General features: G+C 44.7%; 1 protein-coding gene across 1 annotated transcript; it reads right to left on the bottom strand.

Annotated features, from left to right (window-relative positions):
- Positions 1-6,463: 6,463 nt before the first annotated feature.
- Positions 6,464-10,283, bottom strand: gbx2 (gastrulation brain homeobox 2). Its single transcript, XM_014188683.3, has 2 exons — positions 9,230-10,283; positions 6,464-7,849 (listed from the first exon to the last, which is right to left on the bottom strand). Exons 1-2 carry the CDS (start codon positions 9,741-9,743, stop codon positions 7,338-7,340), a joined length of 1,026 nt encoding a protein of 341 aa, XP_014044158.1. The 5' UTR covers positions 9,744-10,283; the 3' UTR covers positions 6,464-7,337.
- Positions 10,284-21,323: the final 11,040 nt, after the last annotated feature.

Here is a 21,323-nt window from a genome sequence, read left to right on the forward strand (position 1 = left end):
GAGTAATGCTGTGGGGTAGGGTGGTTACTCTGTAAACAGTAATGCTGTGGGGTAGGGTGGTTACTCTGTAAACAGTAATGCTGTGGGGGAGAGTGGTTACTCTGTAAACAGTAATGCTGTGGGGGAGAGTGGTTACTCTGTAAACAGTAATGCTGTGGGGGAGAGTGGTTACTCTGTAAACAGTAATGCTGTGGGGGAGAGTGGTTACTCTGTAAACAGTAATGCTGTGGGGGAGAGTGGTTACTCTGTAAACAGTAATGCTGTGGGGTAGAGTGGTTACTCTGTAAACAGTAATGCTGTGGGGGAGAGGGGTTACTCTGTAAACAGTAATGCTGTGGGGTAGAGTGGTTACTCTGTAAACAGTAATGCTGTGGGGGAGAGTGGTTACTCTGTAAACAGTAATGCTGTGGGGTAGAGTGGTTACTCTGTAAAGAGTAATGCTGTGGGGTAGAGTGGTTACTCTGTAAACAGTAATGCTGTGGGGTAGAGAGAGAGATGGGGAGGAGAGAGAGAGAGAGAGATGGGGAGGAGAGAGAGAGAGATAGGGGAGAGAGAGAGATGGGGGAGGAGAGAGAAATGGGGGGAGAGAGAGAGAGGAGAGAGAGAGAGGGGGAGGAGAGAGAGAGAGAGAGAGAGGGGGGGAGGAGAGAGAGGGGGGAGGAGAGAGAGAGGGGGGGGAGAGGGGGCGGGCTTTCCAGATGACTGGGGTTCTATTGGATATCAGTAACCTCATATTTAAATACTTTCAAATGCCCATGTATCAGTTTACTAAGTAAAGGCTCAGAAAGTACATTTCAAAGGGCAGGTTAATGTAAAGCGATGCCTTCTGTCCCGACCCAGGCATTGTGTTGTTGGGAATCAGTATGAACTCAGTGTTTATTGTTATGGCCTCAACGAGAGGACACACACGGTGTACCAGATGAGTCAGACAGTGTCAGAGAGCAGAGGACTGGGTAGCACAGACCGCTCTGCTCCGAGAGACTAAACTATTAGGAATGCAAGAGGAGTGGCCAAATGAGGCGTGACCGTTAGCTAGGTACCGTGGTGATGTGAGGCTGATGCAGGGCGATCCAGAGGACAGATAGCTACAGGGGACCTGGCCAAGGAAATCCTCCAGCAGACTGACCAGTAGCTATGTATCTGGCTGTGTCCGGTTGTGACATTTGTCTCCATGGTGAACCGTACAGACCATAGGGAACACTATGGCTATAGAGACCGTATAAATGACTAATACTCTGGGTTAAGGTTGTCAGTTTCTCTAATAAACGTATCAATTCATGAATTAAATTGAAATTCAATTCAGGAAGTGGAAAAATGTGCAATGATAAAAAAATCTTATTTTTTCAATTATTGTATTGATTTGCAATTAATCTGCTGAATTGACTGAATTGATTTGGAATTGTCTCAACCCCAATTTAAGCAAAATCTGAAATGATGTTCACGAAATATATTTTCATCCTCAACACACAATTTCCATAGATATCTAACACTGAAAATAACTAAGAAATAACTAAATGAAAATAATTACTTGAAAACGACGTGGCCAATAGTAGCCCATACACATGTTTATTTCTCAGTGAAATGGTAATGATCGAATATTATTTTCTACTTGTACTTTATCAAAAAAAATGCTTTTCCCAAGAGTTATTTTCATGGTATTTTATGCTAAAAGTGGTGGACAAATTAGGACAATATAATAATTCTGTTTCATACCTGAACCTGAAATAACCAACTTAATGTAAAATGCTGAATCTAGAAAGCTATTTTCATTTGCATCTGAAATTACTTCAGTGTGGATTACATTTTCCCACAAATCTTAGCTTTAGTATTTTAATGAACTCCCTCTTTTGAAGGAACACGTTCTCCAAGCAAATAGTTGATTATTTCTCAATAATAATAAACTGTCATGCAGTAAAAACATTTTTTTAATTTAGATACAAATTATATGATCTCTCTAAAGATTCCTGTGGAATGTTAGAGTTGTATAAAATATATTTAGGAATACGTTCATAAATGTGGATGTGAATGATATACATCTAGAATTAGAGTCGATGTTTTCTGACTCTTGCAAATAAAGAATTTAAGTTATTCTGAACATTTACTATATAATGGATTTGATTGAGATTGTAACAATTTATGGAAGAAAATGTATTTGTCCTTAGCAAAGTCAAACCTATTCAGTGAGACTATTTGCACTGAGGTACATTAAAACATGTTGCAGCAATTACTGGCAATCATTGTATAATTAAATAATGAGACCTCCTGTATCTTTCTGTTGATATTAGTACTGTGTTTGTTACTGTATCTTTCTATTGATATTAGTACTGTATTTGTTACTGTATCTTTCTATTGATATTAGTACTGTATTTGTTACTGTATCTTTCTATTGATATTAGTACTGTGTTTGTTCCTGTATCTTTCTGTTGATATTAGTACTGTATTTGTTACTGTATCTTTCTATTGATATTGGTACTGTATTTGTTCCTGTATCTTTCTGTGTATATTAGTACTGTATTTGTTCCTGTATCTTTCTATTGATATTAGTACTGTGTTTGTTCCTGTATCTTTCTGTGTATATTAGTACTGTATTTGTTACTGTATCTTTCTATTGATATTGGTACTGTATTTGTTCCTGTATCTTTCTGTGTATATTAGTACTGTATTTGTTCCTGTATCTTTCTATTGATATTAGTACTGTATTTGTTCCTGTATCTTTCTGTTGATATTAGTACTGTATTTGTTACTGTATCTTTCTATTGATATTAGTACTGTATTTGTTACTGTATCTTTCTATTGATATTAGTACTGTATTTGTTCCTGTATCTTTCTATTGATATTAGTACTGTGTTTGTTCCTGTATCTTTCTATTGATATTGGTACTGTATTTGTTCCTGTATCTTTCTGTGTATATTAGTACTGTATTTGTTACTGTATCTTTCTATTGATATTGGTACTGTATTTGTTCCTGTATCTTTCTGTGTATATTAGTACTGTATTTGTTACTGTATCTTTCTATTGATATTAGTACTGTATTTGTTACTGTATCTTTCTATTGATATTGGTACTGTATTTGTTACTGTATCTTTCTATTGATATTAGTACTGTATTTGTTACTGTATCTTTCTATTGATATTAGTACTGTATTTGTTACTGTATCTTTCTATTGATATTAGTACTGTATTTGTTACTGTATCTTTCTATTGATATTAGTACTGTATTTGTTCCTGTATCTTTCTATTGATATTAGTACTGTATTTGTTACTGTATCTTTCTATTGATATTAGTACTGTATTTGTTACTGTATCTTTCTGTTGATATTAGTACTGTATTTGTTACTGTATCTTTCTATTGATATTAGTACTGTATTTGTTACTGTATCTTTCTATTGATATTAGTACTGTATTTGTTCCTGTATCTTTCTATTGATATTAGTACTGTATTTGTTCCTGTATCTTTCTATTGATATTAGTACTGTATTTGTTCCTGTATCTTTCTGTTGATATTAGTACTGTATTTGTTCCTGTATCTTTCTATTGATATTAGTATTGTATTTGCTATATGTTGGCCTGCACCTACAGTATGAGAGAGATACTGAGAGAGATACTGAACGAGAGAGATACTGAGGGAGAGAGTGTAATGTTTACTGTTAATTTTTTGTTTATTTCATTTTTGTTTATTATCTATTTCACTTGCTTTGGCAATGTAAACATACGTTTTCCATACCAATAAAACCCTTGAAATTGAATTGGGAGAGAGAGAGATACTAAGAGACAGAGAGATACTGAGAGAGAGAGATGTGTGTAGCTTGGTGTATGTGGGCTGTATAGAGTATTCATTTCCAGTAGCAGCATTCTCAAGTCAGGGCCTATTAGGCCACGCGAGTCTCATGGCTCGCTTTCCATCAGAATTAATCATTGGGGGTTAATTTGAAGCTTCGACAAGTTGCTGTTAATTTAGTGCAGGGGGGACATGCTAGAGTGAAAAGCGGAGGTCCCGACCAATCCCCTTGGGCCTCATTTATCAGCCAACCGCGACGGCCCGGCTTGATTACAATTTGCAAAAAAATTCATTACAGTTAGCGGGGCAATTGTCAGATCTCCCCCTCTCACCTCGATACTCATATCGCTTTCTCTGTCAAACATCCTCCTCCAGTAGGCTACACAAATTGCTCAGTGTGTGTTCTTTCAATACAATCTAATCTAGCAAATCTGTATTTGATTAATTGTGTAATGGACATATTTTGTTGTAAGTATCCAGTAATCAAATGCCTGAGTGGATCTCTGTCGGGGTGTGCACGAGTTTGTGTGGAATAGAAGACAACAGACACACACACACACACACTCCTCTAGAGCGGGTCATGAGAGCTCATCTTGTAGCCAGGCCTGTCAGTGATGCTCAGCCAGAGCGCGAGCTGCCGCCATAAATCTGAGCTTTACAGTAATTCACTCTTTCTGCTACGATGACGAGTTGGGATTTCAGTTTAATAATCAAAAAATGTGCTTGGAGAATTTCCAACGATGAATCAATCAGTAGGGAAAATACATTTTACGTGGGTTGAATAGAGGCGACTGTAAACGTTATGATTTGGATTGGCTGTAGGCCTCATAATACAAGATTCATTCAATGTAAATGCATTTGTCTATTTGTGTGTCAGGATCCATAGCATATTTCCTCTAGTTTATTTTGAACATATAACAGCGTTATTTGTGCGTTATCATGGCGTGCGAATTACAAACGATGACTGACATGAAAATGTTGTTCAGGTGCGTGACGCGCTGCGCGTGCCTGGGTTAAATGATGCGAGTGACGATAATAGCGTTGTTGTTGCCGGGGGGATAGCGCGCTGTCTAAACGCTGCCAGAGAGACGGAGAGCGGCTACAGGACAGAACGATCGTTAAACTACTGCTACAACATCTTGGAGGATGCTTTAGCTCAGGAAGAATGATGGTTGTCTTATTTGAGGACACTTGTCAATACTCATTGGAATAGAGGAGTTTACTTGTATCATTTATATACAGTAGTTCTAGTAGACAATATTATTTAACTCCAAATGTGTTTCTTAAAAACAACTTTTTTTTTTACAAGTTGCTTTTTAGAACATTGTAAAACAATGTTTGTTTTTTTAATATATCTTTGTCTTAAAATGTGTAGCCTAGCCTATTTAGTATCCAACCTATTGCAAGAAAGGCGAACTATAATAACCAATATTGTTTTAAATTCGTTTATATAACACCGATAAATACATTATCAGAATGGATTATTTTATAATTTATCCTAGTGACATTTGAAACGGTTTAATATGTTTAGGGTAGACTATATACCCACAGTGGTAGGTCTGACAGATGGAGCTTAACGCAGGCTATTCATGTGCGGAACATCACCGACAGGGACCAACAAGATGTCCTTAGAGATCACAAGGGGAAAGTCCTGCAAGTAGGCCTACGTTGTATTTTAGTCGCCAATCTTATCAAAATAAATGTATGAAAATGTCCACCTCAATAGATGTAAATATTAATGGCAAAGCAATTGGCGCGCTGGGAGGCTTGCCAAACACACGTCACCTCTTTGTCCCGGTACCATAAATGAGGCGCTCTGGACCCGGGGCAAGGTGAGGCCGAAGATCAAGGCTGACACCTTCCTAAACAGCCGTGCTCGTGACGTTTCACTCGGATGGGAATTGGTGTTCCTCACAGCCTTGGAGGAACCTTGGAGTTTCATTCACCCTGGCTGATACGACCCACCCCCTGTCATAACACGAGATTGCGTCGCCGAGCGAGATCTTCTTACATATTTATTATTGGCAAGCATCAGGTTGATTTGCTCCAACATACGCGACGAGGTTGGCCTTAATTCCAGAGGACGGCTGGAGCAGAGGGGTAGAGCCGTAAAACTGTCACCTCCCTGGCTGACTGCATGGCTCTACTGTTGGAGAGGTAAACACTTGGTCCTGCCTCTGCATTACCTGCAAACCTCATAGTTGGTCCTGCCTCTGCATTACCTGCAAACCTCACACTTGGTCCTGCCTCAGCAATATCTGCACAACTCACAGTTGGTGCAGGCAAAATTATATAAATCTGAAAGTCATTCATTATAATAGTATAATGACAGGGTTATTACAAGTAATAGTCTTAATAAGTGTAAATTGTGTTGTAAATGAAATCTTAACGAAATCGTGTCGTTAATCACCCTTAATTCAAAGATAAAATACATAATCAATTATCTTCCTTATTGGATTTTGAAAATAATATTTGTCACTTGCAGACAACAAATTGAATAATCCCAAATTAGCATTTGATATATTGGTGAAAATAATAATCAACCAAGGAATTCAAATATCATGATCAACTCAAAGCCCAGCACTCAAGAAAGCACCTGAAAACCCGCGCAGGCGTAATTTCGCTAAAGATTTCAAATTCAAATAGAATTGCACAAAAATGAAATGACAATAAACAAACTGACAAATTGTTGACAATTGCTAATGGTTCATCTTTAATGCACACTTTATTATTTACTCAATAAGTCATGGAATGTTAGTTACTTTTTGCACAATATTAAATAAATTAGCAGCGTGCTTCTTGACTGTTGAAAAAGTCACAATGAGGAAAAATAATTCAAGCAACCATGGAATGAAACAATGTAAACAAACTCAAACTGAGAACTAAAGTCGGATGCTTTTACAGGGCCACTCTTTGCTTTTTGGTGGAGATGATTGATGGTTGAGGTGTCTGAGCATATTTATAGGCTATGTGTACAATATGTGTATTGGTATAGGGGGGGGGGGGGGGTGATAAAATTAGAAATGATAAAAGTGCTCCTTTTGGGACAAAGCTGTTCATTCTGATCTGATTTGCGCCTGCTGCAAAAACAACAATAATACAAGCAAGGTCCTTCAGAATCAGCAGCACAAACGTCAAAGAAAATCGAACAGACGTAAAAGTATGCTATATTTTTTTTCAATATCTCGGAAATGTACAATTGGATGTATTGTTGTCTTGTTGTAATGTCCTTAATTTGGTCCCATGGCGGTTATAGTTATGGTCCGTCTCGGTATTTACACTCGTAACCAAGGTGATACATATGTCACCATTTAGAGTTTTTTTGTCTTCTTGGTATTTAATCAATTTACCATCAGTGGATCGATTCAGCAGTAATGCAGAGGAAAAGCTAAGTACCATCAATTAATTTGCTCTCCTCTGGCTTACAAAGACTTACAAAGACTCACCAAAGGATAAACTTGGTTTGTGATTCCAAAATAACGTGTGTGCTGTTTTTCTGTTTTTAAACAGTGTTATTAAGTTAATCTGTATTTAGTCCATCGGTTTAACATAAAGAAATGTTATGGTCTGGCTTGCTCTAACTGTTGGTGCTGACTTCTTATTGCAAACCGGCTGACGTGCACAGGGATAGGCACCACGATTTTAGGGTTCCTAGAGGGCTCGCCGGTTTTGGAGTTGACGTTACCAGCCTTCACGCGCTTCCACTTGGCCCTCCGGTTCTGGAACCAGATCTTGACTTGAACTTCGCTGAGTTTCAAGGCATGCGCAATCTGAGAGCGTTCTGTCAAAGACAGGTATTTCTTACAATGGAATTCCTTCTCCAGTTCCAAGAGCTGCTCGCTCGTGAACGCCGTTCTCCGCCGCCGGTTCTTGCCGGTAGACGTGGTGCTGCCAGTGCCGTTGGACCCGTGGACGCCCTCATCCACGTTACCCTCCCCATCATCTTTCTGACACATCGAGTTACCCGTCATGTTGTCGTCGGAGCTGTAGTCTAAATCGCTGTCCATTGAGAAGCTCTCATCTCTTCTATTGCATTCGTCCTCTTTCGGGTCTTCTTTGCCATGGGTTCTGGCTGTGTGGGTAAGGAAATAGAACATGTTACTTTAGGTTATATTGACCTCAAAATAGAAAAGTAAATGACAATGTGTAACTTATATAATGGACTGATACGCAACAGTTTATGAGTTTATATAATGGATAATCACAATCATACTTTTAACGAAATATGTTGCTTTAAAAAAAACAAGCAACTTTTCTCCTACATTTGATTGTGTATTGTATCAACCTTTCGTTTCATGAGTAAATACACACGAGTAGACTTTACATATTGTGTTACAGGAAAACAATAGCCTATTATATTATGGAGCAAATTAGGAACAAATTCAATTATGTCTCTGGACGTATTTAAGTGAAGTGAAAGTTATTTTAGTAAATATATATTTAAGTAAATATTTATCGAAATAGTCCCATCGGCTGTATCATGACACATATCACGTATGAATTAGGCCTCGCGCTTACTATAATTCCATTCATTTTTGAGACAAAATCAATTGATTTATATTATACAATGTCTTAAACGCACTTACGGAGTTAAAGTGTTATATTACATGTATTTCATAATACATATAGACCCTCATATAAATGACTCGGTCGACTTTGAATTTTGATCACAGTTTTATAGACATTCAAATACTGCAGGCGCTTTTCCCATCCTTCAATTAAAACAGGCTAAATGAGTCATTTAGTTAGCCCCCAGGCACTATTCATTGAAAAGCCTGATATAAACGGATTTGATATGCGGATATCATGTCAAGCTTCTCACGACAAAATATGGAAGCGTCCATGTAAAGAATTTGTTTTAAAAAAAAAAGACACATTTTTCACTCAGGGGCAACAGCCACTTTCTATCACTATACTTTAATCGTTGCCATTTGATGTGAAATTCACAGGATATAGCCTACGCCAACACTGAGTGAGTAGAACTTAGAAGTTATCCTCAAATGCCACTTGGGTCCTTCTTTTGTACGTTGATGACGTAGGTCTATTGGTAATATTTGTCCGTTAGCTAATGGTCCTAATAGCATCATTAATGAGATAAAGTTTAGAGTTCGAATTACTTCTTATAAGGAACCTCGCAAATGTGCACTTTTATTTATTTATTTATTTATTTATTTTTATAATAGGCCTAATAAACACGATTATTCGCTTTGAAATTCTCTTTTACAACTTGTGCTTACAAATAATATCTAATTTATTCAAGAACATTAGGTTACATTTTAGTCATTTAGCAGACGCTCTTGTTCAGAGTGACTTACAGTTAGTGCGTCGAAGTACAAGACAGCCACAAATCCCAAACACAGGCTAAGTCAAACCTTTCCGCAATAGAACCTTAAGTCAGGTCAAGTAAACAACCCTGTCCAGCAGAGTCCAGACAAAACAGAGTTTACTGTACCTGTGGATGACTGCAATGGCTCTGAGTCGTGGTAGGAGGGGAGCGTCGCGGACTCCTTTCCTAGAAAAGTCTTTCCGTCATCCCCATCCAAACGAATGTCCTGAGATTTATTGAAGGCGGCGTGGAGAGATTGCGAGCCGAACTTCCTCGCCGCCTCCTGGTGCTGCTGTGAAGCCGAGAACCCTCCAGGCAGGCTGGCCATCAGGGTGGAGGTGAGCGCCATGCCCTGAGCCAGGCTAGAGCAGAAAGAGTTCTGGAGGCTGGGGATCTGGTGGTGCGGATGGGTAGCCGAGAGCCCCTGCTGCAGGGCGGACTGGGGTAGGGCAGGGGGCGGCGGAGGGTGCGGTGGGAGCACCACTGACCGGTACGGCATGAACATGGGGTAACCGGTGTAGACGAAGTGTCCCGGGCTGGGCTGAGGGGGACCGCCGATCAGAGAGTCGATACTGAAGGCAGTGGTGCTTCCCAGTGGGCGCTGCATCATCATAAACGAAGGGCTGAACGCTGCACTCATATGATCTGATGGAAGGAATGTCAATCAAGGAAATGTTACTGGAGAAATGGAAGGGAGTGATGACACCTGGAGTCTTTCTTGGGTTCGGAAGTCACCAACTTCACAACGTTGTTATTCGACAGACAACCGACCTTAGAAATGTGGACGTTTTGGTAATCCCGTGATTATTTGTTCGTTTCTCGCGATTAAATAAAACCATTCCATCAACATTGCAGATGGTCGACACACGATGCTGGAGAGTGGAGATGTGTCCAGATCAACAGAATTAGCAGCCAACTTGGAGCCGTGGTGGTTTCCGAATTTAGCAGAACTCATGTGGCCCGGTTTGGTTTACTTTGCGCTCCGATAGCGGGAGCCAAAGCGCATTCCAAGTGCCAATCAATATCCTCGAGTTGTAGCTGACGTTCTGACCATTTGACAACAACAATATTATATTCGATGATACTCGGTTTCCGCACGTCTGTCTAACTCACTCTAGAGAGTAGAGTGATGCTACTCCGTTCTACAACATCCAGATGTTAAGCAAGGAGTTTAAATTACGCTCCCTCTGTTTGATCGGCTCCTCCACTCGCATGAACCACCCTCTCATCGCACTCTCGCATTTCATTGGTCGCTGTTAAACTGTTGGGCTAGCCTAGCTGTCATTCGTCACAGACCTGTGAGGGCTGGCTTCGGTCTGGGTCTAGGAAATAAATGCCAATTATGTGGATTTGTAAAGCGTAGGCTATACACATCCTAAGGGACCATAATGCAAATGGGAATTAGCTAGGCTACACATGCAATATGCATACATATTGACTACAACTGTCTTCCTTACATGAAATGTATAAAACATAAAAATAACTATTTGTACTGAATAGGGTTGCAAAATTATGGTAACTGTCAATAAATTCCCTGGTTTTCCCAAAATCCGGGTTGGAGGAAATAAGTAGGAAATTCGGAATCTTTCAACCAGGATTTCTGGAAAACCAGGGAATCTATTGAAAGTTAATGGAATTTTGCAACCCTAGTACTGTCACGCCCTGACCACAGAGAGCCCTTGTTTCTCTATGGTGTAGTAGGTTAGGGCGTGACTGGGGGGTATTCTAGTTTATTATTTCTATGTGGGGTTCTAGTTTATTATTTCTATGTTGGTGATTTGTATGATTCCCAATTAGAGGCAGCTGGGAATCGTTGTCTCTGATTGGGGATCATATTTAGGTAGCCTTTTTCCCACCTGTGTTTTGTGGGATATTGTTTTTGTTTAGTTGCCTGTGTGCGCTTCACTACTTCACGTTTCGTTGTTTTCACGTTAAATAAATATGTGGAACTCAACTCACGCTGCGCCTTGGTCCGCTCTGTACGACGATCGTGACAAGTACTGAATGTGTGTGTGTGTGTGTGTGTATGCATGTGTTGTTGCTTTGAGTGTGTTGATAAAAAAAAGCCTGTTCCACCTTTTCAGAATTACCAAAAGTATTGGTCATTATGAGAAAAGACTGTTCCCTGATATTATGGCCTCTTGTACCAGAAGGAAGCTTAGATCAAACAGTGGAAGGTCCACATTCACTACTGGAAATATGGAGGGTAGATGGAGAGATGGAGGGTTGATGGAGAGATGGAGGGTAGATGGAGAGATGGTTAGATGGAGGGTAGATGAGAGATGGAGGGTAGATGGAGAGATGGAGGGTAGATGGAGAGATGGAGGGTTGATGGAGAGATAAAGGGTTCATGGAGAGATGGTTAGATGGAGGGTAGATGGAGAGATGAGGGTAGATGGAGGGAGAGATAGAGGGTAGATGAGAGATGGAGGGTAGATGGAGAGATGGAGGGTAGATGGAAATATTGAGGGTAGATGAGGAGATGGAGGGGAGATGAGATGGAAGTTAGATGGTAGATGGAGAGATGGAGGGTAGATGGAGAGATGAGGGGTAGATGGTTAGATGGAGGGAAGATGGAGGGTAGATGGACAGACGGCGGGTAAATGGATTGATGAAGGGTTGATGGAGAGATGGAGGGTTGATGAAGAGATTGAGGGTAAATGGATTGATGGAGGGTTGATGGAGAGATGGAGGGTAGATGGATTAATGGAGGGTAGATGGAGAGATGGAGGCTAGATGGATTGATGGAGGGTAGATGGATTGATGGAGGGTAGATGGATTGATGGAGGGTAGATGGAAAGATGGAGGGTAGATGAGAGATGGAGGGTTGATGGAGAGATGGTTAGATGGAGAGTTGGAGGGCAGATGGCTAGATGGAGAGAAAGTTGATGGAGAGATGGAGGGGAGATGGAGGGTAGATAGAGAGATGGAGGGTAGATGGAGAGACGGAGGGTAGATGGAGGGTAAATGGAGAGATGATGGAGAGATGGTTAGATGGAGATGAAGATGGAGAAATGGAGGGTAGATGGAGAGATGGAGATGGAAAGATGAAGAGGAGATGGAAGTTAGATGAAGAGGAGATGGAGGGGTGATAAGGAGATGGAAGTTAGATGGGGAGATGGAGGGTAGATGAGGAGATGGACGGTTGATGCAGAGATGGAGGGTAGATGGATCGATGGAGGGTAGATGGAGTGATGGAGGGTAGATGGAGTGATGGAGGGTAGATGGATCGATGGAGGTTAGATGGATCGATGGAGGTTAGATGGATCGATGGAGGGTAGATGGAGGGTAGATGGAGTGATGGAGGGTAGATGGATCGATGGAGGTTAGATGGATCGATGGAGGGTAGATGGATCGATGGAGGTTAGATGGAGTGATGGAGGGTAGAGGATCGATGGAGGTTAGATGGAGTGATGGAGGGTAGATATAGAGATGGAGGTTAGATATAGATATGGAGGTTAGATATAGTAATGGAGGTTAGATGGAAATATGGAGGGTAGATGGAGAGATGGAGGGTTGATGGAGAGATGGAGGGTTGATGGAAATATGGAGGGAAGATGGGGTGATCCATCCTCAGGAAAGGAACTTATCAAGGTGTCAAGCTCATTGATGAACTCTCCAAGGGAACCTGGAGGGCGATAAATGAAAAGGATGTTAAGCTTGAATGGGTTAGTGATTGTGACAGCATGGAATTCAAAGGAGGAGATAGACGGGTCAGGGGAGAAAGAAAGAATGTCCACTTGGGAGAGATGAGGATTCCAGTCCCGCCACCCCGCTGACCAGATGCGTCTGACCACGTGTTCTCGCATACCCCGAGAGCATCTGGTCATTGTGTCCTCCTCCCAGAGTGCTAAGAGCCTTGGCTTGACCCTGGACAACACCCTGTCATTCTCCGCTAACAGCAAGGCGGTGACCCAATCCTGTAGGTTCATGCTATACAACATTTGCAGAGTACGACCCTGCCTCACACAGGAAGCGGCGCAGGTCCTAATCCAGGCACTTGTCATCTCCCGTCTGGATTACTGCAACTCGCTGTTGGCGGGGCTCCCTGCCTGTGCCATCAAACCCCTACAACTCATCCAGAACGCCGCAGCCCGTCTGGTGTTCAACCTTCCCAAGTTCTCTCACGTTACCCCGCTCCTCCGCACACTCCACTGGCTTCCAGTTGAAGCTCGCATCTGCTACAAGACCATGGTGCTTGCCTACGGAGCTGTGAGGGGAACGGCACCTCCGTACCTTCAGGCTCTGATCAGTCCCTACACACAAAGAAGGGCACTGCGTTATCCACCTCTGGCCTGCTCGCCTCCCTACCTCTGCGGAAGCACAGTTCCCGCTCAGCCCAGTCAAAACTGTTCGCTGCTCTGGCACCCCAATGGTGGAACAAGCTCCCTCACGACGCCAGGACAGCGGAGTCAATCACCACCTTCCGGAGACACCTGATACCCCACCTCTTTAAGGAATACCTGGGATAGGATATAATAATCGTTCTAACCCCCCCCCCCCCCCCCCAAAAGATATAGATGTACTATTGTAAAGTGGTTGTTCCACTGGATATCATAAGGTGAATGCACCAATTTGTAAGTCGCTCTGGATAAGAGCATCTGCTAAATTACGTAAATGGAAATGGAGAGATGAAGAGATGGAGGGTAGATGGAGAGATGGAGGGTAGATGGATTGATGGAGGGCAGATGGAGAGATGGAGGGTAGATGGAGTGATGGAGGGTAGATATAGAGATGGAGGTTAGATATAGAGATGGAGGCTAGATATAGAGATGGAGGTTAGATGGAGTGATGGAGGGTAGATGGAAATATGGAGGGTAGATGGAGAGATGGAGGGTTGATGGAGAGATGGGGGGTTGATGGAGAGATGGAGGGTAGATGGAGAGTTGATGGAGAGATGGTTAGATGGAGGGTAGATGGAGAGATGGAGGGAGAGATGGAGGGTAGATGAGAGATGGAGGGTAGATGGAGAGATGGAGGGTAGATGGAAATATTGAGGGTTGGAGGGGAGATGAGGAGATGGAGGGTAGATGGAGAGATGGAGGGTAAATGGATTAATGAAGGGTTGATGGAGGGTTGATGGAGAGATGGAGGGTAGATGGAGGGATTGAGGGTAGATGGATTGATGGAGGGTAGATGGAGGGAGAGATGGAGGGTAGATGAGAGATGGAGGGTAGATGGAGAGATGGAGGGTAGATGGAAATATTGAGGGTTGGAGGGGAGATGAGGAGATGGAGGGTAGATGGAGGGTAAATGGATTAATGAAGGGTTGATGGAGGGTTGATGGAGAGATGGAGGGTAGATGGAGGGATTGAGGGTAGATGGATTGATGGAGGGTAGATGGAGAGATGGAGGGTTGATGGAGAGATGGAGGGTAGATGGAAAGATGGAGGGTAGATGAGAGATGGAGGGTAGATGGAGAGATGGTTAGATGGAGAGATGGAGGGTAGATGGCTAGATGGAGAGAAAGACGGAAAGATGGAGGGGAGATGGAGAGATGGAGGGTTGATGGAGAGACAGAGGGTAGATGGAGAGATGGTTAGATGGAGAGGAAGATGGAGAGATGGAGGGTAGATGAGAGATGGAGATGGAAGATGAAGAGGAGATGGAGGGTAGATGGAAAGATGGAGGGGTGATAAGGAGATGGAAGTTAGATGGGGAGATCAAGGGTAGATGAGGAGATGGAGGGTTGATGGAGAGATGGATAGTAGATGGAGAGATGGAGGGTAGATGGAGAGGAGTTGGAGGGTAGATGGAGAGATGGAGGGTAGATGGAGAGGAGTTGGAGGGTAGATGGAGAGATGGATTAGGAGAGCTGGAGGGTAGATGGAGAGGAGTTGGAGGGTAGATGGAGAGATGGAGGGTAGATGAGAGATGGATTAGGAGAGCTGGAGGGTAGATGGGGAGTAGATGGAGAGATGGTTAGATGGAGAGATGGAGAGATTGAGGTGAGATGGAGGATAGATGGGTAGCTGGAGAGATGTAGGGTAGATGGTTAGATGGAGGGCAGATGGAGAAATGGTTAGATGGAGAAATGAAGGAAGATGGAGAGGAAACGGAGCGATGACTAGATGGAGAGCCTTCCATGACACACTTTTTAGTTCCAGGTAGAACCCTCTGTGGAAAGTGTTCTACATGGAACCCAAATGGTTTCTACCTGGAACCAAAAAGGGTTCTTCAAATGGTTATCCTATGGGGACAGCTGAAGAACCCTTTTGGATTGTAGATAGCACTTTTTGTTTTCTAGGAGTGTACTCACAACCTCTAGTGTGTTGATACAACTAGAATTAAATGAGTTGAATCAACATCAGGAGAATATATTTAGGAAGCTGAAAGGACGTTGCTGATAGAAATGTCATGTATAGAGCTGACGTGAGTCCTTGTTCTCCATAAGAGAGAATCATACTGTATCTGTTCTACAGTAATGTATTTCTATCGGAACGTTGGTTAATATTGCCCTTACTGAACAAACCCCAGCAACTCCGGCTGGCTAAGCTTTATAATACATGTATAATAATACATATGCCATTTAGCAGACGCTTTTATCCGAAGCCACTTACAGTTGTAAGTGCATATACATTTTGGTAAGCTTTGATCCATCTAGTAGAATGAGAGCCCTGAGTGATTTGTGATGTTTAGTGACTGTATAACGTACCAGGTTAATAACATGCATGGACAAACCTCTGCTTGATGTGAGACCTTCGTATGGTGTCGTCCCGTCTCCTGTCGCTGCCATAGTTCATTCACTGCTGCTAGCTTCCTATCCAGATATTGTTTGTGCATTTGAATAACAGTCTTGATACGAGTCAGTAGCCACAGTGCCTATTGATGTTCATAATGACCAATAAATGTCACTCATATGAATAACTCAGGTCACTGCTGTGTTATAGGCAGCCTCTCATAGCGTCGCCATATTTTTCTATTAGGTGAGCTGTCAGTTAATATTGGGGGGGTGGGTGCTCCCCCCCTAACCGCTTAACCCGCCTAAATCCAGATCCACTCCTTGAGCCAATCCAGGTGAATGTGTGGGAGCCCAGGCTCCCTCCACCCCCAGCCCCAATCCCCCAGCCCAGGCTCCCTCCAGCCCCAATCCCCCAGCCCAGGCTCCCTCCAGCCCCAATCCCCCAGCACAGGCTCCCTCCAGCCCCAATCCCCCAGCCCAGGCTCCCCCAAGCCCCAACCCCCCAGCCCAGGGTCCCCCAGCCCAACCCCCCAGCCCAGGTTCCCCCAGCCCCAGCCCCAACCCCCCAGCCCAGGTTCCCCCCAGACCTAACGCCCCAGCCCAGGTTCCCTCCAGCCCCATCCCCAACCCCCCAGCCCAGGGTCCCCCAGCCGCAACCCCCCAGCCCAGGTTCCCCCCAGCCCCAACCCCCCAGCCCAGGCTCCCTCCAGCCCCAGCCTCAACCCCCCAGCCCAGGGTCCCCCAGCCGCAACCCCCCAGCCCAGGTTCCCCCCAGCCCCAGCCCCAACCCCCCAGCCCAGGGTCCCCCAGCCGCAATCCCTCAGCCCAGGTTTCCCCCAGCCCCAACCCCCCAGCCCAGGGTCCCCCAGCCGCAACCCCCCAGCCCAGGCTCCCTCCAGCCCCAGCCCCAACCCCTCAGCCCAGGCTCTCCCCAGCCCAGGGTCCCCCAGCCCCAACCCCCCGGCCCAGGCTCCCCCAAGCCCCAACCCCCCAGCCGCAACCCCCCCAACCCTAACGCCCTAGCCCAGGGTCCGCCCAGCCCAGGCTCCCCTACCCAATCCCCTAGCCCAGGCCCCTCTACCCCAACCCATCCAGCCCAGGCTCCCCCCACTCCAACCCTGTAGCCCAGGCTCTCCCCTACCCCTACCCCAACCCCCCCAGCCCAGGCTCCCCCCATTCCAACCCTGTAGCCCAGGCTCCCCCCAGCCCCAACCCCCCAGCCCAGGCTCCTCCTACCCAACCCCCCAGCCCAGGCTCCCCCAATCCAACCTTGTAGCCCAGGCTCCCCCCTACCTCAACCCCCCCCCCCCCCCCCCCCAGCCCAGGCGCCCCCTACCCCAACCCCCCCAGCCCAGGCTCCCCCAATCCAACCTTGTAGCCCAGGCTCCCCCCAGCCCCCCCCCCCAGCCCAGGCGCCCCCTACCCCAACCCCCCCAGCCCAGGCTCCCCCAATCCAACCTTGTAGCCCAGGCTCCCCCCTACCTCAACCCCCCCCCCCCCCCCCCCAGCCCAGGCGCCCCCTACCCCAACCCCCCCAGCCCAGGCTCCCCCAATCCAACCTTGTAGCCCAGGCTCCCCCCTACCCCAACCCCCCCAGCCCAGGCTCCCCCTACTCCAACCCTGTAGCCCAGGCTCCACCCAGCCCCAACCCCCCAGCCCATGTTCCACCCAGCCCTAACCCCCCAGCCCAGGCTCCCCACTACACCATTTCCCCAGCCCATGTTCCACCCAGCCCCAACCCCCCAGCCCAGGGTCCACCCGGCCCTAACCCACCCAGCCCTAATCCCCCAGCCCAGGGTCCACCCAGCCCTAATCCCCCAGCCCAGGGTCCACCCAGCCCTAATCCCCCAGCCCAGGCTCCCCACTACACCAATTCCCCCCAATCCTCGGGTCCAACTCTGACCCCTCACCCCCAGCTCTCATCTACTCCCACCCCCTTCTCCCTCCAGGGTCATAGGGACACCATCTCATTAAAGGCTGCCTGATCCACAACTGCAATGCAGACATTAAATAGCAGTATTTTTCAATTAGGGCTGACAAATTCAATCAAAATTCCATAGATTAGGATGAAATGAGGCATGGGTCATTTACAAGGGAATTTAATTGCACAGCCATTAGACAATAGTACAGCAGTCACTGTCTCATTATCAATCATGTGGGGACATCAATAGTAAAGGGTTGTAAAGGGGGGGAGACAGGGGGAGGGAAGGAGAGGAGAGGGAGATAGAAGTGTGTGTGTCACTATGTGTGTGTTTGTGTGTGTGTGGACTGTGTGTGTGGACCGTGTGTGTGTACACCGTGTTTGTGTGTGCGTGCGCTCTCACTAATACACTGCAGTGCCACCGCTGCAGAACAGCTACTAAATATCCCTCTTTTATACTTATAAATTATCCAGTTTAATTAACAACATGGATTATGATTGGAATATGATTTAATTAAACCTTTCCTGCATGCTAGTGATCACCATCATCCATTATACTGGGGACAGGGGAGTATAACTGCAGACTAAATGAAGCTGGGGCTTGTTAAGGAGCTGCTTACTGCTAGGACTTAGAACAATAACATCAGACTACTACCACTTCCACAACGACTAGAACGAAATAATACTTCTGAACTGGGATACAATCAAACAGTGTATTAATCACAACGATGCCAAGAATGGCCCCTACCCTAGCATTTATCTGTTATCAAACGGAGCATTCGCCGTGAGCCTATACTGATATGTGGATTTAAGTGGAGGGGGTGTGGTGGGTAAAGCAATTACCAAGATGTTTTGACTGAAGGCTGCAGTTGGAGGGAGGTAGAAGGAGAAAAATTGGATTTGAAAATGTTGCCTCCAGCGTTCGACCATTCAACATTATTTAGTTGGAGTGTCTCGGTCGGACTCAACCTTTCCAGAAAGATCTAAATGTCAGCTATAATTTATTCTGCTCAGTTCAGATTTCTTTGTGAAAACACATATCTCGTTGTTTGCCTTACTTTCGATTAGACTCCATTACTAGGACTGAAAAACAATGGAAAAGCACCAAACTCACCTCTTAGTTTCCATGCACGTCCCCCCCAATCCAACATCAATGAACATTTAGAGTTGCCATAGGATTTTTGATTATTAAAGCTTATACGAACCCAATTGATTTACCTTTAATAAGTCTGTCCCCGATGATGACCAATCAAACAGAAGGAAGCCTGATCAACAATGGCGACTTTGACTGGAGCAGAACCGGCATCCGTTCCAAATCGCACCCCTTTCCCTATTTAGGGCTCATAGCGCTCTGGACAACTGTAGTGCAGTATAAAAGGGTGCTATTTGGGATATACACAGGAAGGAGCCTGTCTTCAGCCGAATCTCCAGAAACACAACAGCTTAGCTATTGATCCTATAGCCATTCCTCTTCTTTCTCTTGAGGCTCATCACATCATCCATTCTAGTAGCGATCAATGCCCCCAGAGAGGAGAGATTTAAAGTATTCTGACATTCTCTTGTGGCCTTTGTGCATAATCTTTTACCCCACCGCTATTCAATTACTTCAAATCAAAGTTTATTGGTCGTGTACACAGTTTAGCAGGTGTTATAGTGGATGCAGTGAAATGCTTATGTTACTAGCTCCTAATAACCCACTGGGCACAGACGTCAATTCAATGTCTATTCCACGTTGGTTCAACGTAATTTCATTAAAATGACGTGGAAGCAACATTGATTCAACCAGTTTGTGCCCAGTCGGAATGTAAGAAAAAAAAAGTGAAATCAAGAACTGCGGGACAAATCTGATTAACAGCCCAAATAGCCCTGTAGCAGTAATCAGATGCAATACGTACTGTGGGCCCTATGTAGCTACACTGGGACCATTTAGACACAATCAACTACCAATGATGCGTACAACAGTAGAAATACAGTACCAGTCAAAAGTTTGGACACACCTACTCATTCCAGGGTTTGTTCTTTATTTTTTACTATTTTCTACATTGTAGAATAATAGTAAAGACATCAAAACTATGAAATAACACATATGGAATCATGTAGTAACCAAAAAAGTGTTAAACAAATCAAAATATATATAAATATATTATATTTGAGATTCTTCAAAGTTGCCACCCTTTGCCTTGATAACAGCTCTTGGCATGGTGTGGAGTTGCCATAGGATTTCTGGTCTGCCAACTGACAGGGTTGGCAGTGAGACTGACACGGCAGTGAGACTGACACGGCAGTGAGACTGACAAGGCAGTGAGACTGACACGGCAGTGAGACTGACAAGGCAGTGAGACTGACACTGCAGTGAGACTGACACGGCAGTGAGACTGACACGGCAGTGAGACTGACACGGCAGTGAGACTGACAAGGCAGTGAGACTGACACGGCAGTGAGACTGACAAGGCAGTGAGACTGACACGGCAGTGAGACTGACAAGGCAGTGAGACTGACACGGCAGTGAGACTGACAAGGCAGTGAGACTGACACGGCAGTGAGACTGACACGGCAGTGAGACTGACACGGCAGTGAGACTGACACGGCAGTGAGACTGACAAGGCAGTGAGACTGACACGGCAGTGAGACTGACACGGCAGTGAGACTGACACGGCAGTGAGACTGACAAGGCAGTGAGACTGACACGGCAGTGAGACTGACAAGGCAGTGAGACTGACACGGCAGTGAGACTGACACGGCAGTGAGACTGACATGGTTCAATTCCTCTTGGGGAGATCGGCTGAAGCTTTAGGGGCAACTTGATCTTCTAGCCCAGTGGTTCCCAAACTTTTTATTGTCCCGTACCCCTTCAAACATTCAACCTTCAGCTGCGTTCCCCCTCTAGCACCAGGGTCAGCACACTCTCAAATGTTGTTTTTTTGCCATCATTGTAAGCCTGCCACACACACACTATACGATACATTTATTAAACATAAGAATGAGTGTGAGTTTTTGTCACAACCCGGCTCGTGGGAAGTGACAAAGAGCTCTTATAGAACCAGGGCACAAATAATAATATAATAATATTTAACCATCTTACATATAAAACCTTATTTCTTCATCGAAAATTGTGAATAACTCACCACAGGTTAATGAGAAGGGTGTGCTTGAAAGGATGCACATAACTCTGCAATGTTGGGTTGTATTGGAGAGAGTTTCAGTCTTAAATCATTTTCCACACACAGACTGTGCCTGTATTTAGTTTTCATGCTAGTGAGGGCCGAGAATCCGCTCTCACATAGGTATGTGGTTGCAAAGGGCATCAGTGTCTTAACAGTGCTATTTGCCAAGGCAAGAAACTCTGAGTGCAGCCTAATGCAGAAATCTGGCAGTGGCTTCTGATTAAATTCAATTTTCACAGAACCGTTTGTTGCAATTTCGATGAGGCTCTCTTGTTCAGATATCGGTAAGTGGACTGGAGGCAGGGCATGAAAGGGATAATGAATACAGTTGTTTGTATCATCCGTTTCAGGAAAGTCCCTGCGTAATTGCGCACCCAACTCACTCAGGTGCTTTGCTGTATCACATTTGACATTGTCCGTAAACTTGAGTTCATTTGCACACAAATCATACAA

Source organism: Salmo salar, chromosome 17, assembly GCF_965601325.2.
Source record: "Salmo salar chromosome 17, fSalSal1, whole genome shotgun sequence".
Taxonomy (NCBI): Eukaryota; Metazoa; Chordata; class Actinopteri; order Salmoniformes; family Salmonidae; genus Salmo; species Salmo salar.

Coding starts and splice junctions, on each gene's coding strand:
- gbx2 (XM_014188683.3), bottom strand. CDS start 9,743: ATGAGTGCAGCGTTCAGCCCTTCGTTTATGATGATGCAGCGCCCACTG. Junction 7,850..9,229: donor GCCATTGCAGTCATCCACAG/GTACAGTAAACT, acceptor TTACCCACACAG/CCAGAACCCATGGCAAAGAA.